The sequence below is a fragment of the Pelophylax lessonae genome (assembly GCF_965119305.1).
Source record: "Pelophylax lessonae genome assembly, chromosome: 1".
NCBI classification, from domain to species: Eukaryota; Metazoa; Chordata; class Amphibia; order Anura; family Ranidae; genus Pelophylax; species Pelophylax lessonae.
This window is the reverse complement of record NC_138768.1, coordinates 561562415-561582341: the sequence shown is the minus strand read 5'-3', so window position 1 is coordinate 561582341 and position 19927 is coordinate 561562415. Positions and strand designations below refer to the sequence as shown.

Below are 19927 nucleotides of genomic sequence, written 5' to 3'. Positions count from 1 at the left end.
GAGCTGCACAAATCTCAGCTTAACATAGCAGAATACTTTCACTCCTTTTGCTGAAGCAACTGGTGCCTCTTCTTCCAGTGTTTTGCATGCATAGACTTGGATGTACAGTTTTAAATAAGCATGACAGTGTTGCTGAAAGACCCCTTCTAACAACAGGGAGCGTCTGTGCATACAAAATGTATAGACCTCTTGGGCTGATGGGGCTGATGAGCCCAAATGGGAAAGCAAAACCTGTATCACAATGCTGGAATCAAAGATCAGTCTCTCTCTCTCTCTCCACTGACGTGAACTAGCTCCCTTATTTGACTAAGTATATATACTTCCCATGACCTGTTAGTTGTTATCTCCTTAAATCTTCATCATTAACTCTCAAAAAACACCACGCTTAGGTATAGACTAAACATCTTCCTAATGTGAAGTCTATGAGGAAAGCAATATGGCAGCTGCCATTATCATGTTTTTTAAAGCCCAATTTAATTTTCAGTTTAAACCAGCTAAATAAATTCCAGATGTCAAAACAGCACACTTTACACAGTCTTATAGTTTGTTTGCTTTAGAAAGCAGCTACAGCTTAAGCAGAAAAGATTGCCTCTTGCTGCCATACTGTAGAGAAGGACGCTTGCTCTCTTGTATGGAAGCAGTGGTCTCATTGCAGAGATCCGACACACCCATGCTGGCTCAGAGCAAACAGTAGGAAACAAAAGCTTTCAAACAAGAGAGCTGTGGCAGGTTTCAGTTTTCCTATACAGTTTCCTATTAATTTGACTCATGGCATTCGTGCTTATATAGTACTGTGCAAATATTTTTGGCAGGTGTGAAAAAATTCTGTACATGCTTAATGTATTTATCAGTTAACAAAATGGAAAGTACATGAACATAGGAGAAATCCAAATAAAACCAATATTTGGTGAGACCACCCTTTGGTTCAGCATTAGTTCTTTCACACAGTTGTTGAAGGAACGCGGCAGACAGTTTGTTCCCAACATCTTGGAGAACTAAACACAGATCTTCTGTGGGTTTATGCTGCCTCAAGTCCTTCTGTCTGACAGACTCGATGATGTTAAGATCAGGGATCAGTGGGAGCCAAACCATCACTTCCAGGGCTCATTGTTCTTCTTTACACTGAAGATAGTTCTTAATGACATTGGCTGTATGTTTGGGGTCACTGTCCTGCTGCAGAATACATTTTGGGCTGATCACACACCTACCTGATGGTATGGCATGATGGATAAGTATCTGCCTGTGTTTCTCAGCATTGAGGACACCATTGATGCTGACCAAATCTCCAACTACATTTTCAGAAATGCAGCCCCAGACTTGCAATGAACCTCCACCATTCTTTAGTGTTGCCCTCAGACACTCATTATTATACCACTCTCCAGCCCTTCGGTGAACAAACTGCCTCCTGCTACAGCCAAATATTTCACATTTTGACTCATCAGTCCAGAGCACCTGCTGCCATTTTTCTCCACCCCAGTTCCTATGATTTTGTGCAGAGGACATAGAAACAAGGCTAAGCAACTCAACTATGCACAAAAATGTCTGTACATCTGTGTGATTTTAGATACAGCAATGTGCATGGTGTTAAGAAGAGAATATGTATGGAAATATGAAATGTATGAGAAGAACCCAAAGGAAGGCAGGAATCAATGAATTTTTAAATGGGTTTTTAGTGAAAATGGTATAGTAGCAGACAGTGCAGTCCACCATTTTAGGCTTTGATTAAAGACTTTGTGCACTACAGTGTTAATTTCGTCGACTAAAACCGACTAAAACGTTTTCGTCGACTAACACAATTCAGATGACTAAAATACGACTAAAACTAAAATGGCATTTTAGTCTTAAGACTAAAATACGACTAAAACTAAAATGGCATTTTAGTCAAAAGACTATAACTAAAACTAAATCGAAATTTGCTGCCAAAAATTAACACTGGTGCATGCTCAAAGCATAAATAATAACATATTAGATTTTTCACTCCAGGACCAGCAGTAGTATATAATGAGTTTGGAAATTGTAGAGAAATGCTTAAATAATGCATTACAAATTACAATTGAACTACACCCATTCCATTATAGATGACTAAAATGAGTTTTAGTCGACTAAAATGTAGGGCGTTTTAGTCGACTAAAATATACTGGAGTTTTAGTAGACTAAATACGACTAAAACTAAAACACTTGCAGAAGACTAAAATAGGGCTAAAACTAAAATGCCATTTTAGTCCTAAGACTAAAACTAAATTGAAATTTGCTGCCAAAATTAACACTGGTGCACTACTGCATTTAGGAACTATATATTGTTGTGAAAATTACCAAAGCATGTTTATCCTGCTAGATTGATTCTTATAATTATCTCATTATAATCATTTTAGTTTGTCTGCCCAGTTTGCCATGTAAAATTTAATGCGAGCAAGTTAAAACCAAAACAATCAAAACAGTTGTCGTGACCATACACTGCATATCTAACCTCTGTTAATTCTTAATGTTTCCCCAGGCAAACTGAGTCCCGTCCCCATTCTTGGCATTCAACCAAATTTCTGGAGAGCCAGCCCAACCCCAGCATGATGCAAATATCTCAGGGAACGTTAGGATCTCCATGGCACCAGGCTTATCACTCGAGGTAAGAAAACATGATGATCACTAATGTTATGCAATAAAATTAGCCATAGCCAAGCAGTTGAGCCCCAAGAGTCAGTTTTTGTACTGAAATGAAAGAAGTGGAATAAAATGTGTAAATGTAGTAAAACCATAATTGCTCTCTGGCAAAACCTACTTTATTTGCATTACAAATAACTCAATTTGTTTTCATTTCAAGTTCGATTTTTTCCTTATTCAGATGTGTTTACAGTTCAAAATAACCCTATAATGATATTCTTGGAAACCAATCTATGTAATTGTTATAATTAGGTTTAGGCATTTGAGGTCATAAAATTGTGCTTAATTTTCTGAGCAGCATTGCAATAAGCAATTAATGTGGGATTGGAGAGAATAAGGAGGTTGCAGGGTTTGTAAACGAGCGCGTTTCCATATTTGAGTCTCTAAGCATTATAGTATATATAAAGCAACACATTCACAGTGCAGTTATAAATACATTAATGTCATATCAAAACAGGTCATTCAAAGGATAATATATACAGTATACTGTATATACAGTATCTCACAAAAGTGAGTACACCCCTCACATTTTCGTAAATATTTTAATATATCTTTTCACGTGACGACACTGAAGAAATGACACTTTGCTACAATGTAAAGTAGTGAGTGTACAGTTTGTATAACAGTGAAAATTTGCTGTCCCCTCAAAAAAACTCAACACACAGCCATTAATGTCTAAACTGCTAAGTACACACCTAAGTGACAATGTCCAAATTGGGCCCAAAGTGTCAATATTTTGTGTGGCCTTCATTATTTTCCAGCACTGCCTTAACCCTCTTAGGCATGGAGTTCACCAAAGCTTCACAGGTTGCCACTGGAGTCCTCTTCCGCTCCTCCATGACGACATCACGGAGCTGGTGGATGTTAGAAACCTTGTGCTCCTTCACCTTCCATTTTAGGATGCCCCACAGATGCTCAATATGGTTTAGGTGTGGAAACATGCTTGGCCAGTCCATCACCTTTACCCTCAGCTTCTTTAGCAAGACAGTGGTTGTCTTGAAGGTGTGTTTAGGGTCGTTATCATGTTGGAATACTGCCCTGCCGCCCAGTCTCCGAAGGGAGGGGATCATGCTCTGCTTCAGTATGTCACAGTACATGTTGGCATTAATGGTTCCCTCAATGAACTGTAGCACTCATGCAGCCTTAGACCATGACACTCCCACCATCATGCTTGACTGTAGACAAGACACACTTGTCTTTGTACTCCTCCTCACTTGGTTGCTGCCACACACGTTTGACGCCACCTGAACCAAATAAGTTTATCTTGGTCTCATCAGACCACAACATATGGTTCCAGTAATTCATGCCCTTAGTCTGCTTGTCTTCAGCAAACTGTTTGCGGGCTTTCTTGTTCATCATCTTTAGAAGAGGCTTCCTTCTGGGACAACAGCCATGCAGACCAATTTGATGCAGTGTGCTGGGTATGGTCTGAGCACTGACAGGCTGACCCCTCACCCCTTCAACCTCTGCAGCAATGCTGGCAGCACTCATGCATCTATTTCCCAAAGACAACCTCTGGATATGGAGCTGAGCACGTGCTCTCAACTTCTTTGGTCGACTATGGCAAGGCCTGTTCTGAGTGGAACCTGTCCTATTAAACCGCTGTATTGGTTTTGGCCACCGTGCTGCAGCTCAGTTATAGCCTAGGCCATCTTTATGTAGAGCAACAATTTTTTTTTAGATCCCCAGAGAGTTCTGTGCCATGAGATGCCATGTTGAACTTCCAGTGACCAGTATGAGAGAGTGAGAGCGATAACACCAAATTTAACACATCTGCTTCCCTTTCACACCTGAGACCTTTTAGCACTAACAAGTCACATGACATCAGGGAGAGAAAACAGCTAATTGGGCCCAATTTGGAAATCGTCACTTGGGGGTGTACTCACTTTTGTTGCCAGCAGGTTTAGGCATTAATGGCTGTGTGTTGAGTTATTTTGAGGGAACAGCAAATTTACACTGTTATAAAAGCTGCACACTCACTACTTTACATTGTAGCAAAGTGTAATTTCTTCAGTGTTGTCACATGAAAAGATATAAAAAAATATTTATAAAAATGTGAGGGGTATACACACTTTTGTAAAATACTGTATATATACTATATTAGGGCTTTTGTTTGGCGGAAACATTGGGAAACGCAGTTCCGGCACCTCTAGCACTGCATGTGTGCAATGGCAAGGGGTGCTGGGTAGGGATGATCGAACGGTTCGGGACGACCATCGGTTCGACCCGAACATTGGCTGTTCGAAATTCGGCCGAATTCCGAACTTTTTGTGGTAAAAGTTCGGAATTCGGCCACCAGAACCACCCAAAATGCAATGGGACAGGAACTGGGCTTTAAAAGCCCATGGTTGGCCCAGAAACATCAGTAAAAGCAGATTGGAGTGACTAGGGGGTCCAGAGGCCAATCAGGAGTGAATACGCCCCCCAGTATATAACATAGCCCTGCCAAATCTTTAGCATTGTAATAGAGAGGCTGTGCAATAGAGTGGAAGCATTTCTGTTACTCCCGCTGCTCCAGTGTCATTTTGCAATTATTAGTGTGAGGAAAGGGATATGCAGTGTAGTTAGGGTACTATATACCACTATAGTTAGATTCAATAATTCAGTTTCTGTAGGGAAAGTTTTGGTGTCAGGGTGACCGTAGTGTAGTTTAGGGTGAACTGACTCTACTATGCCAGGGTGACCAAACTCTTCCATGTCAGGGTGACCGTAATGTAGTTTAGGGTGAACTGACTGCAATGCCAGGGTGACCGTAATGTAGTTTAGGGTGAACTGACTCTGCTATGCCAGGGTGACCGAACTCTTCCATGTCAGGGTGACCGCCAGAAAAAAAAAGATAATTTTTCTTAGAATTTCAGTAGCGGAGGGATGGGGCTCCGCTCCTTTCACACCTGGGAGTTTTTGTTGCAGGCGTTTATTGGGCATTTTTTGGGCGTCTTTGGAGGCAGGCATGACATCTGAACTTCTTTATAGGGGTAAATATATACACATATACACATACACACATATAGGTGTGAAAGGAGCGGAACCCCATCCCTGCGCTACTGAAATAATTTTAGTAGCGCAGGGATGGGGTTCCGCTCCTTTCACACCTATATGTGTGAATGTGTATATGTGTATATATATGTGTGTGTGTGTATATATACCCCTATGCAGAAGTTCAGATGTTATGCCTGCCTCCAAAGACGCCCAAAAAATGCCCAATAAACGCCTGCAACAAAAACGCACAGGTCTGAAAGGAGCGGAACCCCATCCCTGTGCTACTTAAAATTCTAAGAAAAATTATCTTTTTTTCTGGTTCTGGACCAGAACCAGAAAAAAAGATAATTTTTCTTAGAATTTTCAGTAGCGCAGGGATGAGGTTCCGCTCCTTTCACACCTATATGTGTGTATATGTATATATATATATATATATGTGTGTGTGTGTGTGTGTATATACCCCTATACAGAAGTTCAGATGTCATGCCTGCCTCCAAAGACGCCCAAAAAATGCCCAATAAACGCCTGAAACAAAAACGCCCAGGTGTGAAAGGAGCGGAACCCCATCCCTGCGATACTAAAAATTCTAAGAATTTTTTTTTCTGGTTCTGATTCTGGACATGCTACAGAGCTGAAACTTCACAGGTACACTTTTTAGACCCCCTAGACACTAAATCCAAAGAAATCTAATTTTTTTTTTTTTTTTATAATTTTTTCAATAATTGGCTCTCTATCAAAAACGACAATTGTTAAGAACTTTTTTTTGTGTGATTAATAGTCCCTGGGGCATGACCCAGAACCCTAGGAACTTTTTAGGGGCATTTATTAGGTTTTAGGGCTTCAACATGGTGTTTTTTGATTACAGAAGGTCGGGTCCCATTGATTTCAATGGGGTTCTGGAATCCGAACCGAACTTTCGGGAAGTTCGGGTGTTCTGGTCGAACCGAACTTTTCAAAAGTTCGATCATCCCTAGTGCTGGGATATGTTGAGGATCTATTGATGCTAGCTGTTGGGGGATCTATTGTTGTTTGAAGGGGGTCTATAGTTGGGAGGATCTGTCGTTTCTGGGGGGGAATCAACTGTTGAGTGAAGGGTTCATTGTTGCTGGCTGTTGAAGGGTCTATTCTTGTTGGCTGCTAGGAGATATATTTTTGCTGGGATTGGGGGTCTATTGTTTTGGTGGGGCATCTACTGTTGCTGGGAGATCTATTGTTGGTGGTGGGTGTCTGTAATTGCTGGAGGCCTCTATTTTGCTGCTTTTCTTGTTATAATTAATGAATTCCATACAAATTACTTAGTATCAAAAAATTATACTTGGTTCTGTATTCTCCAAAAGGGGCAGTGCTGGGAGGTGGCTAGGGGTGGTACCAGTGGATGTACTCAAAGGGGGGTAGGGGGCAGATACAAGGGGTGGCTCTCTGAGGAAAAAAACCCTGTGCTATATACTGTACAATCTAATATATATATTAGGTAAAATACCTTTCATAAATAATAAAAGAAATAGAGGATAGCAAAAGTCAGACCATGAACATACAGGTTTATTTTTACAACCTGTGTGGTCATAAAGTTATAAAATTACAGAATGGTATGTCAGATACATTTTGTCTACATATTAACAGCTTATTTGCATGCCCTTTGTTTATCATTGTTTTCACAGTTGAATGCAGTACTGTCTAGGAATATTGCTTGAAAATGCAAGCGTTGTAATATAAATGTAGAACAATAGATATGCATAAAGTTCAGTGTACGAGTGAGTGAGCAAGTGCTACTCAGAAGACAGTGCAATGAATGAGCCATGCCAGACATGTTACATCATTTTCAATCCTCCAAGGGTGAGGAGTTCAGCCTGGGATTTCCAAACGCTGTTACTGCTCATGAATTCACAGCACATGCTATATTGGAGGCAGAGAAAAACCTGCCTTGGATTTCAGTTGTAACCAGCACCAGCGCTTGAACAATGGGGGTAAGATTTCCTTGGTTTGCTTTTGAGGTCCTCAAAACACACAATGAATTGAACTTCATAAGTCATACAAAGATAATTCCAGGGATACAACAGTTTTAATTTTCTTTACATGTCCAGAAGTATCTTCAAAAACTGAACTCTCGAGCCCAATCGTTGTGTCTTGTCTGGAAAGGATAGATGGTGTTTGAGTTGCAGGAACAGAGAGTGAGTGTGTTGGGGGGGAATTGGAGAATTTGTGATAAATGTTTATAGTATACCTGACCAGGGGAACTCAAAGCCAGGAACTAATTTAGAAGTATGATTTGTTAAGTTATGAATCAAAATTCAGACAAAATTTTAATTATTTGGAGATTTGGGTGTATCTGAATCTCCGAATCAAAATAGTAAGGAATTTGAATGAATCCAAAATAAATTATTATGAAACAACAAGTTGATTTGTATTAATTTGTTTTGTTCGGATGACATGGTGCAATAATTTGGGCGTTTTGCTAATGTTTGACACATCCAAAATAACGTAACATCATAACAAGTGATCCACATTGATTCAAATCCATTTCATTTTTTTGTTGCATTAACATTTTAAATTTTCGGAAACATAGTGCAATAAATACAGTAAGGTATAAAAGTCAAATAAAATTTCGATTCCTACCTATTGTCTTTGGGTTGGATGGAGGGAGATCCATCAGAATCTCCAAATTATAACATAGCAAATGAATCCAAAATAAATTTTGTTAAATTTGTTATATTATGATTTGGAGATTCTGATGGATCCACCTCCATCCAACCAAAACTGAGTGCATATGTAATCTCCCAAAATACTGAATTAAAATGTTAAAACCCATATAGCCAATCTTCCCAAATAAATTCTGAAAATATGAATTGATTCAGAACAACAAATATATGAAACTAATCTGAATATGGAAAAACGAATTCCAAAAACTAATCATTCCAACATAATGAATATGATGAAACAAAATGATACTTAACAAATGAATCCGAAATAAAACAAATTTTTCCATCAGGCACATCTCTTTCATTATTACAAGTTAAGAGGTGAATGTGTCTTCTTAGTAAATATATGTGGCAAGTCATTTTGCAAATATAGGTGTAAGGAAATTAGTGTCAAACACCTTTTTAATAAGGCGTTTAGAAAAATTAAGGAAAACTTTGGGGTTGATTTACTCAAGGCAAAAGGACTGTTCACTTTGCAGAAAAACTTGCACTTTGGGTGGAAGTTTTCCCTTGACTTTACTGAATCAGATCTGTTAACTTCCACCATCCAATCACGAGCAAGCAAACATTTTTTTTTTATGTTCCCTACATATGATTGGGTATTCTTTGCAAAAGAAAATGTCACCACATTTACTACGTTCTGGGGAAAATTCCCATGCAAAGTGTAACTTCCCTTGTAAAAAGAACAGCCTATGTGCCTTTAGTGTATAAACTGTTTGTGTAAAGTTTAGCTTATGTTTTCTGCCCCCTTGCAGTAATGCAGCACAGTGAGGTTGCTCCTGTGATCTCTTCCCCTCATTGCTTACATTGCTTTTGCCTGGCTGTGAATGTATTGGTGAAACTGTAATCAAAAGGACTGAAGAGGATAATGGACATGCTCTGGAGCTGTAAAATCAGGATAAATCAAGGGAAGAGAGAAGGAAGCGCCTCCTAAGTGTAGCAGTTAAAAAGTACTTTAATGCACAAAGGCTAAAAAACTGTGTAGTAAAAATGCTCTCATAAGAACATGGAAATTCTGCTCTGGTCCGTCCTGAAGAAACCTCCTTCCCAGCGGCATTCCCATGTTCTGATGAGCGCATTTTACTACACAACCTTGTGAGTTTTTTTAATCTTTGTACATTAAAGTACCTTTTAACAGCTACACTTAGGTGCCGCTTTCTTCTCTCTTCCCTTGGTGTACCCACAGAGCTGGCTAGACTCTGAGGACTGCTGCTGCCTTTTGCCCCAATTGATCAAGAACTTATTGATTTGTTTATGGACTGATAGAAATTGTATCACCACTGCATTCCAATGAACCTTTGATTTCCAGGATCACACGCTGTCCTTGCGCCAGTAATTGTTCTTTTTTACGATCAGGATAAATACACATCCTCTGGAGACTGGTCACTGAGGAGTAAATACACATGAACTTAAAGCTAGTTAGCAGTTTGTATTGTAGGGGCTATCTTTCTGCTGCATGCATACCAGGGAAAGACTTCGTCCTTGGGAATAACCAATTTGTGTGATGAAGGTGCGATCTCATTGGTTCGAGTATGCTCTGTCTAGTTCAAATAATTTCTGAAGGAAAAATTCCCTAGCAGTAAAACAGGAAGTTTCAATATCTTTTTAATAGTTTGTGCTATATTATAAATTATGAATTATACATTGTTAATTTTACTGTGGTGAAACACAGTTTTTTTAAATAGGTTTGGCTCTTTTGGCAAAATAGCATTATATTGATTTTCTAAGTGAAATGTTAATCAACCTTTGCAGGTAATGAACGTAAACATTTTTATGCAGGAATCCAAAGATGCTTCTGAAATCAATGATACCCTCTCATGCAAATACTAATATAAACTCAGATGTTGGTGCTTTGTCCTTCCCCCTTCTAAATCGTACTATTAATATGTCAATTATTACTCAGTTGGGCTGTCTGTCAAAAGTGCCATTTCCTCAGCCATTGATGATGCAACATCCAGGCATGTGTACCAGAGTTAATACAATAAATAAGAAGGGCGCCAACCCAAAATTCCATATACCACACTTAGTGACTCAAGACTGCTGCCCCTTTAAGTGCAAAGTAAAACACTATACAAATAAATGAATTAAAAAGGTAGGCGCTGTCCACTACAACCAAAAAATGTTATAAATAATCCACAATTTAATTAAATTAAAAAAATTATTAAAAACATAACATATGTGCATATAAAAAGTCAATATATGTGATGATGAATTGCCAATCACTGTACTCCTCAGAAAATCTACAATGTACCCAAATCTTTAATAAAATGTGCTACACCACGTGTATACAATATTCGCGCTCACCAAAACCGAAAGGCCAACAAGGTGACCATCGAGCGGGTTACAACTGAGTCCTCCCCCCAGGGGGCATATACATAATCTTCTTTATTCTCTCTGTGCCACTGAAATAATGTGCTCCAGAAAGGACCGCAAGAAGGAGGTATATAGTGTAGTAGATTTATTACAGCATTGATAAAAGAAGATAAAGATATACACTCACATAGAAGTAAAATAAATCAGCAGTCCAGCATGTGTGGGTTCTCAGCTGCAGGATGTGCCAAACTCACGCTGCCGCTTGCTGTCTTAGAGCCGGTGTGCGTTCCACAGACCCAGAAGTGACGTGGGAGTAGATCCAGAAATTACGTCAGCGGCTCGTACCTCAATGCATTTCGCACATGTGCGTGTCCTCAGGAAGTGTGTACCAGAGTTGCATTATTCCAGCACTTAAAGTGGATGTAAACCTATTCTGTAGGCTTGTATCTACAGGTAATCCTCTAATAAGGCTTACCTGTAGGTACTATGAATATCTCCTAAACCTTCACGGTTTAGGAGATTTTCACACTTCATGCAGCCGGCGATGACATGCGCGGGAGTGACGTCATTTCGGCGCAGTCAATCAGATAGCTGGAAGAAGCAAACCCAGATGGAAGACCGGATACAGATGGCAGGGTCTGTCAGAGCTGACAGCGCGGTGCGACTTCGTAAGGTAAGTATTTCATAATGTGCTAGTATGCAATGCTGTGGGAAAGGGTGGTTAATTTTTTTATACCAAAACACTCAACCTACTACCGGTAGCAGGTTTTATTTTTATGGTTTCAGCTCTGTTTGAAGGGTCTGTTCACTGAAATGCATAGTCGTAATGCACGGTAAAATGCATGGTTTACACAGGGTAGAGAACTTATCATTCATTTTGAAAGGCACCCCAACACGTCTACAGAACACACCTGCTGTGTACTGCAGAAAAAAGAAATAAAGGAGGAGTGATTTTTCTTGTTTTGGAGACCATCTAAAAAGAGTAGGCTATGGTAATCCATTGAGCATTGAGTAAAATAAAGTGTTTTATGGCACATGCGAGGTGTGAATGGGCCCTAAATGTAGGAGTCTGAAATCTGATATAGGGTAGGTGTTCCTAGTAACCAACCAAACATTTAAACTGTAAATATTCAATCTGCCAATCAAGTAATTTTTTGTTGGGTACAATGTATTACACCTTATTATATCAATAACCTTTGTATAAATTTTCAACCAGACACAGTCATTTAATTTAATTTAGTCTTCAATTGCTGGGAAGGTTTTGAAAAATTGCAGACATAGTCATAAAGCGGAAAAGAAAGCAGGATTTTTTTGGAAATGAATTAGCTCTATACAAATTCTTCTATCTCACATAGTCATTATTGGTGATATGAAAATATTTAAATAGTTCTACTCTTTGCACAACCAGATTTTAATTAATCACTGCACACCACAGTTATACATCCTTTTTAAGAAATGAGTCCATTAATTATTTCAGTCCATTAGGATGCTGGACATTTGCCACCTCTGTGTAATGGAAAACCAGCAATGGCTGATTTATTGTATGCTTTTATTAGGAGATTGATAAATTATCTTAAAGAACACTATTTGTCTACCATTTCACCATTTCAGAGCAGTTCCTCTTGGAATGTGGAAACATTGAAATGTCTATTATTTTAAAGTGAACCTTAACTTTCGCTATACTGGGCAAAGTACAGGGGAGGACTAAGAACTTTTGGCGAGGGAGGAAAACACAACCGGTTAATCTAATAATAGTAATAATCATTTCTTGTTGGCTGAAGAGAGTGTACTCTTTTGTGACACAATGATTAGCGGCCATAATAATGGCTAAATAAAATACCATGCCGCTGTCATAAATAAACAGTCAGTTATTCTCCTTAAAGGAGTTGTAAAGTCAGAAGGTTTTCTTTTTTATCTTAATGCCTTCTGGGTTTGGCAGCCTCCCCAGCATCCCCTAATATTTACCTGAGCCCCATCTCTCTCCAGGAGTCCCTCGGCTGCCAGGGACTCACCCTCCTGATTGGCTGTGACACAGCTATGGCCCCTGTCAATCAAAGTCAGTTAGTCAATCAGGAGAGAGAGGGGGCAGGGTTGAACAGCAGCTCCATGTCTGAATGGACACACAGAGCTGCAGCTTGGCTCAGGGGCCCCCATAGCAAGCTGCTTGCTGTGGGGACACTCAACAGGAGGGAGGGGCCAGGAGCAGCAACGAGGGACCCAAGAAGAGGAGGATCCAAACTGCCCTGTGCAAAACCAACTGCATAGAGCAGGTAAGTATGACGTGTTTGTTTAAAAAAAAAAAAAGAAAAACGAGACTTTACAATCACTTTAATGCTCAACTCTAGAAAATAAAGAAAATCACCCTTGCATTGGACTCCCCCTCCCACACTGCAAGGGTTAATTGCTTGTTATGTCTAGGGGAGAGATAACAGGACTGTTACACTTACCCAATTCCTCACTCCAGCCAGCTCTGGTGCTCTTTTACACCCTGACATGCTGGTCTGTAGGTATAGTCTCAGCATCATTACATACCAAGTAGGGACATTAACCCTGTAAGGTACCCCAATGAGGCTGGAGTAAGACTGGAGCTTAGAGAACAGCTACAGGAGACCGGGCCTAGGACTGAACAGAATGTGTTGGAGGGATGAGTAAGGCAAATAAGGCAAAGTAAAGTATAACTAAAGACAAAAGTTTAGGATAAAGTGGAGATATATTAGAACACCTATTAGATTGTAATTGCTGTCTGTGCCCCTGTTAGGGAGATTCACTCTCTCTATTTGTATTTGTCTTGTTTACCGTTATCGTTGAAAGTGAAAGTAAAAGAAGATCCCAATTTTTGGGTTGTCCCCAGAAAAGAAAAAGTGGGAATAGCTTTCAATAGTAACACTAATACTGGTGACCTGGGGGGCCCCAAAGGATTTCCTTAATTTGCGGTGATTCCTCCCACTTCCTGTTTTGGCTATGGTACAGGAATTAAAGGCATGCAAAATAAAAAAAAAAGGTTGTCCCCATAGTTCTACTTTAATTAATTAACTTTAATTTAGTACAGGAGAGGAGTCTGTACAACTGTTCAAACAATAGATAAGGCTGAAGTTCAGCTTTAAGCAAGTGCACAAAAAATTAAACAATTTTGCACTTTCCAGCATTGACTTCCTTAACAGCTCTCTGCATCCAGTCACCTATCGGACAGCACCAGATTGTTGATGCCATTCTGATCAGGGTCTGAATAGAAAATATCTGCACTGAGGACCACCAATCCAAAGTACATTATTTCTACTGAACTGAGGGGCACTCAGCCACTCAGCCTAGTCCTTGGCTGTTGAAAAAACAGGTTCATGTTATAGCGTGGGGCATAAATATACATGTATTGCCACCCGCTTCTTCTACTGTGTGGTGCTTCCAGGTATTGGGGACATTTGACGTCATTGTGTCACCCGTAACACAATTCTTGGAGCCTGAGTGGCCAGACACTAGACTCAAGTGGTAGTATGTGGAGCTGATGGAGGAGTGTGTACAACCCCTAAAAAACTTTGGAGTGCTGTCTAGAATCTTGGTCAGGCCAGTAATAGATGAAAATGGCAATGGAGTCACAGAAAGATAAGTACATGTACCGTTTGCCCAGTTTAATAAAGTGGGCATGTTACTTTGCCCAATACCAGTCAGAAAAGTTGAAAAAAAAAGTTGAAGTTTTACTATCCACTTGAAGACCAAGCCTTTCCTGGCATTTGTGTTCCCAAGTTTAAATCAGTATTTTTTGCTAGAAAATTACTTATAACCCCCAAACATTATATATATATATATATATATATATATATATTTTTTGCAGACACCCTAGGGAATAAAATGGCAATCGTTGCAATTTTTTATGTTTCATGATATTTTGCAGCGTTTTTTTCAAATGCAATTTGTTTGGAAAACACGTGGAATGGTAACAAACTATGGTACTTAAAAATCTCCATATTCAACGCTTTAACATTTTTTACGGGTTACCTGTTTAGAGTTACAGAGGAGATCTAGAAATATTGCTCTCACTCTAACGTTCGCAGTGATAACTCATATGTGTGGTGCAAACACTGATTACGTATGTGTACATGACCTAAGTATGTGTTCGCTTCTGTGCATGAGCACAAAGGGATGGGGGCACTTTCAATTTTTTTTCTTTGTTTTTTTTTTTTACATTGTCCCTTTAATTTTCCTTTTTTAATTATTTTTATTCCTATTACAAGGAATGTAAACATTCCTTATAATAGAAATAATTATGACAAGTCCTCTTTATAGAGAGATCTGGGGTCAAAAAGACCCCAAATCTCTTCTTTACCTTCAAAAGCAAAAGCTTAAAAAAAATGTGATCTTTTGTTTTAAAAAATTAAATAAAATGTTTACTTCCACACTGAACCCCACCCCACCCTCTTTTATCTCCTCTATGACCAACCGTCCGCACGGTTCAGGTCATTTCTTGGGTGCGCCGGTGGAAACGTTAAGCCCGAGAAACTCCTTCGAGCGGCGGGGGGGGGGGGGGGGAGAGATGTCATCAGAGAGAGAGTCCTTAGAGAGAGAGGCTCATAAGCCGCTCAGAACGCTTTCATGAGAAAGACTGCAAAAAAAAAAAATACTGAGGTTATGGCTGATAGCTTTAGCCATATCCCCGGTAAACCACTTGCACACCGCAACTTATATATATGTATTGCAGTCGGCAAGTGGTTAAGTACATGTACGTTTTGCCCTATCTTTGCCTAATACTGAGTCTGAAAAGTTGAAAAAAAAAAAGTTAGAGTTGAAGTTTTACTAGACAGTACATTGTCAAAGGTTGTCAATATACCGTATTTTCCGGCGTATAAGACGACTGGGCGTATAAGACGACCCCCTATTACATGATCTACCGGTAATACTTATACTTAGGTTACCTTGGAGATATTATACTCGGCGTATAAGACGACCTCCCATTTTTGGGGGATTTTTTTGAGGTTCAAAAGTAGTCTTATACGCCAGAAAATACAGTAAATGCTATATTTACATGATTTGTTTCCCAAAGGGGCATTAAGGAGTATTAGTAGGAAACATTTAATGCCATTGATTAATTGATCTGTCAAGAGGAGAATTAGTATGCAACCAATTTGAAATAAGACAGTAAAATTTTAGGCAACTTATTCATGTGTTTGGGAGTCGGGACTAGGACAAAAAGACAGTTGTGAAAGCATGACATGTCATGATTCATGTTTAAGGAACAATCCTCAATAACAGATAAACTAGTAAAATGTTAGATGTGTTAGCACACCAAGTTGTTTGGAGGACGTCAAAACACATTTTAACCACACGTGGCATTTTAACATTCATCTTTAGAATTGTAAGAGTTTTTTTTCCCTTTACAATTCTGTCTTGTCTGTTTAGATTTCTTGTAGCAAACAAAATGTCTTATGCTGCTAGTTTCCAGGAAGACTGCCAGGGAAAACTTTCAACTCCATAAAAAGAAAAGAAATAAAACACACACGCATACACTGTAGTCCTTAAGTATTTTGTGTTCACGTTATCCTGTTCTAGTTTTGTAGTGTTAGTGTGTGTATGTATGTGTGTGAGATCAGTTTGAATGGTGTCAATAAACAGGTTGTTTATGAGCTCTGAAAAGGTTTTGACAATCTCTTCTGTTATCTCTCTAATTTCTACATTGATGTGGGATTAATAGAATGAACATAGCAGCCGCAAGCAATTACTTATAATATGCAGGAATGACAGTTGGCAGAGAACAGAGTTAGGCCCCAAATATGGTTTCTCTTCCGTTCCTCCCATAACCTAAACATTTCATCTGCTAGTTTATTTATAAGCTCTCCGGAACGTTTCTTGCAAGCAGTAAGATCTTCCCTCTGTTTCTCTTTTCTTTTAGTTCTTCTGCAAGTGATCTTTCCAGTTTCGAGCATGGGTACTTAAGACGAAGCCCGGACCAGTACAGCTCACGGGGGAGTATGGAAAGCCTGGATCACACTTCATCAACATACCATCCATGTCATCTTTCACCTGCAAAGTCCACTAACTGCATAGATCAACTTGCTCATTTGCATAGCAAAAGAGACTCTGCGTACAGCTCTTTCTCTACGAACTCCAGCATACCAGAATACCACCCCACCACAATCTGCAAGGAGAAGTCCTACTCTATGGAAAGTATGTTACCTAGGGGTAACTTACAAGAGGCTATTAAGCATGCTGACATTAGATACATCAAGACAGTTTATGATGCACAGCGTGGAGTCTCAGAAGAGTATGAAGTGAACTCATCTATGGTCAAAAACCGAGGTAGACTTTCCAGCAGTCATCCTAAGAACAGTGGACCTGTGGGGAGATTTGAACAGAACAGAATTCTCTCTGAGAGTGATATAGTTGTGAAAAGTCCTCCCATGCCACCTACAAGAAGTGACAGTTATGCAGTAACAAGACATCATGAACGGCCAAGTTCTTGGTCTAGTTTGGATCAGAATAAGCATTTACGAACGCATTTGAAAGGACCAGGAACACATTCAGCTAATTGCAGTGCAAATCAACAGTTGAAAGCAGTGTTTGGTGAAGGACAGCTACATACCGTGCTTGAGAGAAGTCCAGAATGTAGTCCTTTAATGAAACCTAAGCAAGTTTATTCACACCTTCCACAGCCTGGAAAACCTATGCTTCCTACAGGGATCTATCCAGTGCCATCTCCAGAGCCACATTTTGCTCATGCTCCTCAACCACTGAACAATAATAATGGAAGGCTTTATCCAGCATTAGCCAAAGAAGGAGCTCAAAGTACTTCACATGTTGATCCCGGGACTAAAGCAGTCTCTTACTCACAGTTTGAAACTAGTGTAAAAGGTAGCCAGAATATTCATAACATTCCTACTGTGCCAAGCCCAGTAAACCAATCTGCTAAAGCAGAAGAAACAAGAGAAAGTGGGCCTACACAATACACCCATTATAAGCTTCATTTCTCCAGTGGCCCTGACATTCCTGTTGGTTCAGCGTTAAACAGTGAAGATGAAAGAACTATTACAAGAATACATCAGTCCTTCAAAGAAAATGATCACCTACCAAAACCAGAATCCAAAACCAGTGCAGTAAAAAAACAGGTGACTAGTGGACAACAAGATAACAGGGATATACATTTGCTCCCTGCCAATGAAAGAATTCAAAGTCACTCTGAGCTTTCATTGCAGAATCCAGGAAGCTCTTGCATTACCATTTCTGATGCCTCCCCTATGGCAAGTGGCATAGAGTCATACAGAACTACAAGCATTCCAGATACAAATAAATATATGAACTGGGGTATCGAGTACAACGCAGATATAAACCAAAATGATAAACATGAAAACAGACACTCTGCGCATTTCTCTAACCATAAAAACAAACTAGAAAGCCCAAGTTTTACAAAACACACAGAAGAAGCTGACAGCTCAGTTATATATGTTAGCAATCACTTACAGCCTGATGACCCTTCATCACCTAACAAAAATACTACTGACTTTACCAGAAGACGACAAAATTCTGGAAGCAACCAAATCAGTAATAATCTCACTTCTGCCAAGCAAGACAGCAAACAAAGGTCATCTGTTTTAGAAAAGATCAGCCAGATTGAGCAACGCGAACAAGAGAATCAAAGGCCCCATGCTGCAAGTGGAAGCATCTATGGTGTGAATTCAGGACAATGTACGAAAGGAGCAAACAGAGCATCTGTAAATAGCATTGAAGAATTAAGAAATAAGTTTAATTCCCAGGAACATATGCAGAATGTTGAATACCGAAGACTTTCAGGTTCTCATACTACTGACAAAGGTTCTGGTGTGCAGCAGTTAAAAAGAGCTGGAAGTGTCTACTGTCCAAGATTAGGAGACATTCAGAAACCAACAGTTGAGACTCAGATAGACAAGACCCAGGAGATTAATAAGGAGCCATGTGTTTTGCAAACCTTGCCCAGTAGTGATAAAACAACTGGTAATTCTCAAGCAATGCCAAATAAAGAAGACCATTGGCAGAGCACTGCACAAGACACTTTAGGTTTTAGTAGGGCTTACAGAAACAGTATCAAAGATGCCCAGTCCAAAGTCTTAGAGGCAACATCTTTTAGAAGAAAAGATTTGGAAATCAGCCCGCCACAATACAAACAAACAGAAAGGAGTGCAAAAAGGCCTTCTTCAGCCATTCTTTATGGTAAGACAGCTCCTGTATCCCCTCATGCGCCAAAAGAACGGCACAGTGTCACACCTACGGATACATTTGCAAAGAGTCAAGATTTTAGTCAAGAGGGGGCAGCTGTATCAAACCAGGTAACTCGCATTGGAGCCAGAAGACGTTTAACAGCTGAGCAGAAAAAGCGATCATATTCAGAGCCAGAAAAGATGAATGAGGTGGGAGCATCTGACACTGAGTCATCATCTATTAGTAGCCAAAACAAGGGGCAGAACATCAGCTTCTTGGAGCAAACTGTTGCAGACAGGCGCAGAATGTTTGAAAGAGATGGCAAAGCTTGTTCAACTGTTAATCTTTCTAAACCAGAGCTGAAGCAGCTGCAGCAGAATGCCCTTGCAGACTACATAGAAAGAAAGACAGGCCGAAGGCCTTCATCCCAGGAACCTGGTCTCTTAAAAGAGCGATCCCAGAGTACCTACTTCTCAGGGAGTATGATGGACAGCCAGAGTGTCTCCTCTACATCTAGCATTAATTCCCTACAAGAGCATAATATACCTTTCCGCAGTTGGGATCCAAGGGATACATTATCTAAAACTGGACGTGTTTCCTCCACTCTTCCATCTGGACTCACAGGCTTGTTTGATTTAGCCAACTTAGAGAAGAAAAGTGAACCACAGGAAAACAGGGCTCGCACAAGTTCGTTTGTCCAGCAACGTCTAGGCTTGGATTTAAAGTCTAGGACAGAAAGTAAAAGCTTTTCTTTACATAAACAGAGAGATGTCTCCGCATCTGAATTTTTAATTGGCTCATCGGAGCAAAAGCCTGATAGAACATCATCTGATCGGGATTTATATGCCAATTCTCAACAACCCACTTCCCTCCATGTGAGATCAAGGTCTTCACCAGCCAGTGAAAAGACAAGCCAGGTATGTGGATATCAACATTAACTATATCAGGCACATTTGTTTTGTATAGTTTTTGTTTTTAAAATTATTTACCCCATGAAAACACAGTGACACAAGTGTTACACTAAAGAAGCTGACCGTACATAAGCTTTATATGGAATCAACTAGTTATCATGTGTACCATTTTTACTACTAGACAAGTGCTTAATTACTGAAAAAATCCCAATTGGT

The 19927-nt window shown here is 39.7% G+C and overlaps 1 protein-coding gene across 2 annotated transcripts in view; it reads left to right on the top strand.

Annotated features, from left to right (window-relative positions):
* Positions 1 to 19927, top strand: part of SHROOM3 (shroom family member 3) — a 565109-nt gene that overhangs the window by 447315 nt on the left and 97867 nt on the right. For both annotated transcript variants that reach the window (XM_082260159.1, XM_082260158.1), the window contains exons 5-6: positions 2495 to 2620; positions 16522 to 19717. In XM_082260159.1, coding sequence (XP_082116285.1) covers positions 2495 to 2620; positions 16522 to 19717 — 3322 coding nt within the window. The remainder of the gene's footprint in view (positions 1 to 2494; positions 2621 to 16521; positions 19718 to 19927) is intronic.